The sequence below is a fragment of the Gekko japonicus genome, unplaced genomic scaffold (genome assembly GCF_001447785.1).
Source record: "Gekko japonicus isolate JY-2015 unplaced genomic scaffold, Gekko_japonicus_V1.1 scaffold131, whole genome shotgun sequence".
NCBI lineage: Eukaryota > Metazoa > Chordata > Lepidosauria > Squamata > Gekkonidae > Gekko > Gekko japonicus.
The window spans coordinates 3,018,486-3,018,941 of NW_015167061.1; the positions used below are offsets into that span (position 1 = coordinate 3,018,486).

Genomic DNA, 456 nt, shown 5'->3' on the forward strand with positions numbered 1-456 from the left:
GCTTCGGGAAGAGTAAATGGAGCCCCTCCGTCCTGAGCTAAGGCACAAATGTGTGAGCCGTGGGCTAAAAAACGGTGAGCTGGCTCACATCAACTCAGCTTAGAGGGAGGTTCGGGGGTGCATGCACAACCAGTCAGCTTTGAGGCCGAACTGGCACCTCACGCTCCTCTCACGGTCCTGCACCCCCCCACCCCAGTGCTGGCACAATCTGCCAACACGACCGGAACCCTCGCGACGCGGTCCTAATTCCAGGTCCTTTTCGGCGCCAGGAGGCCTCTAGTGGGAGGGAAGCGCCATTCAGCAGAACAGGGCCTCCCCCTGTCCACCAACAGAGTTACACCAGGACAAAAAAGGCAAGTGAAAGCCCAGTCCTGTGAAGCCGGCCTTGAAAGCCTTCGTGGCTGGAGAAGAGAGACTCTCCTAGAAGGGAATTCCACCTGGGCCTACAACCCGCCC

The 456-nt window shown here is 59.0% G+C and overlaps 1 protein-coding gene across 1 annotated transcript in view; it reads right to left on the bottom strand.

The window, feature by feature from the left end:
• Nucleotides 1-456, bottom strand: part of EPHA2 (EPH receptor A2) — a 15,542-nt gene that overhangs the window by 4,428 nt on the left and 10,658 nt on the right. The window contains exon 9 of the mRNA XM_015412579.1: nucleotides 174-274. Coding sequence (XP_015268065.1) covers nucleotides 174-274 — 101 coding nt within the window. The remainder of the gene's footprint in view (nucleotides 1-173; nucleotides 275-456) is intronic.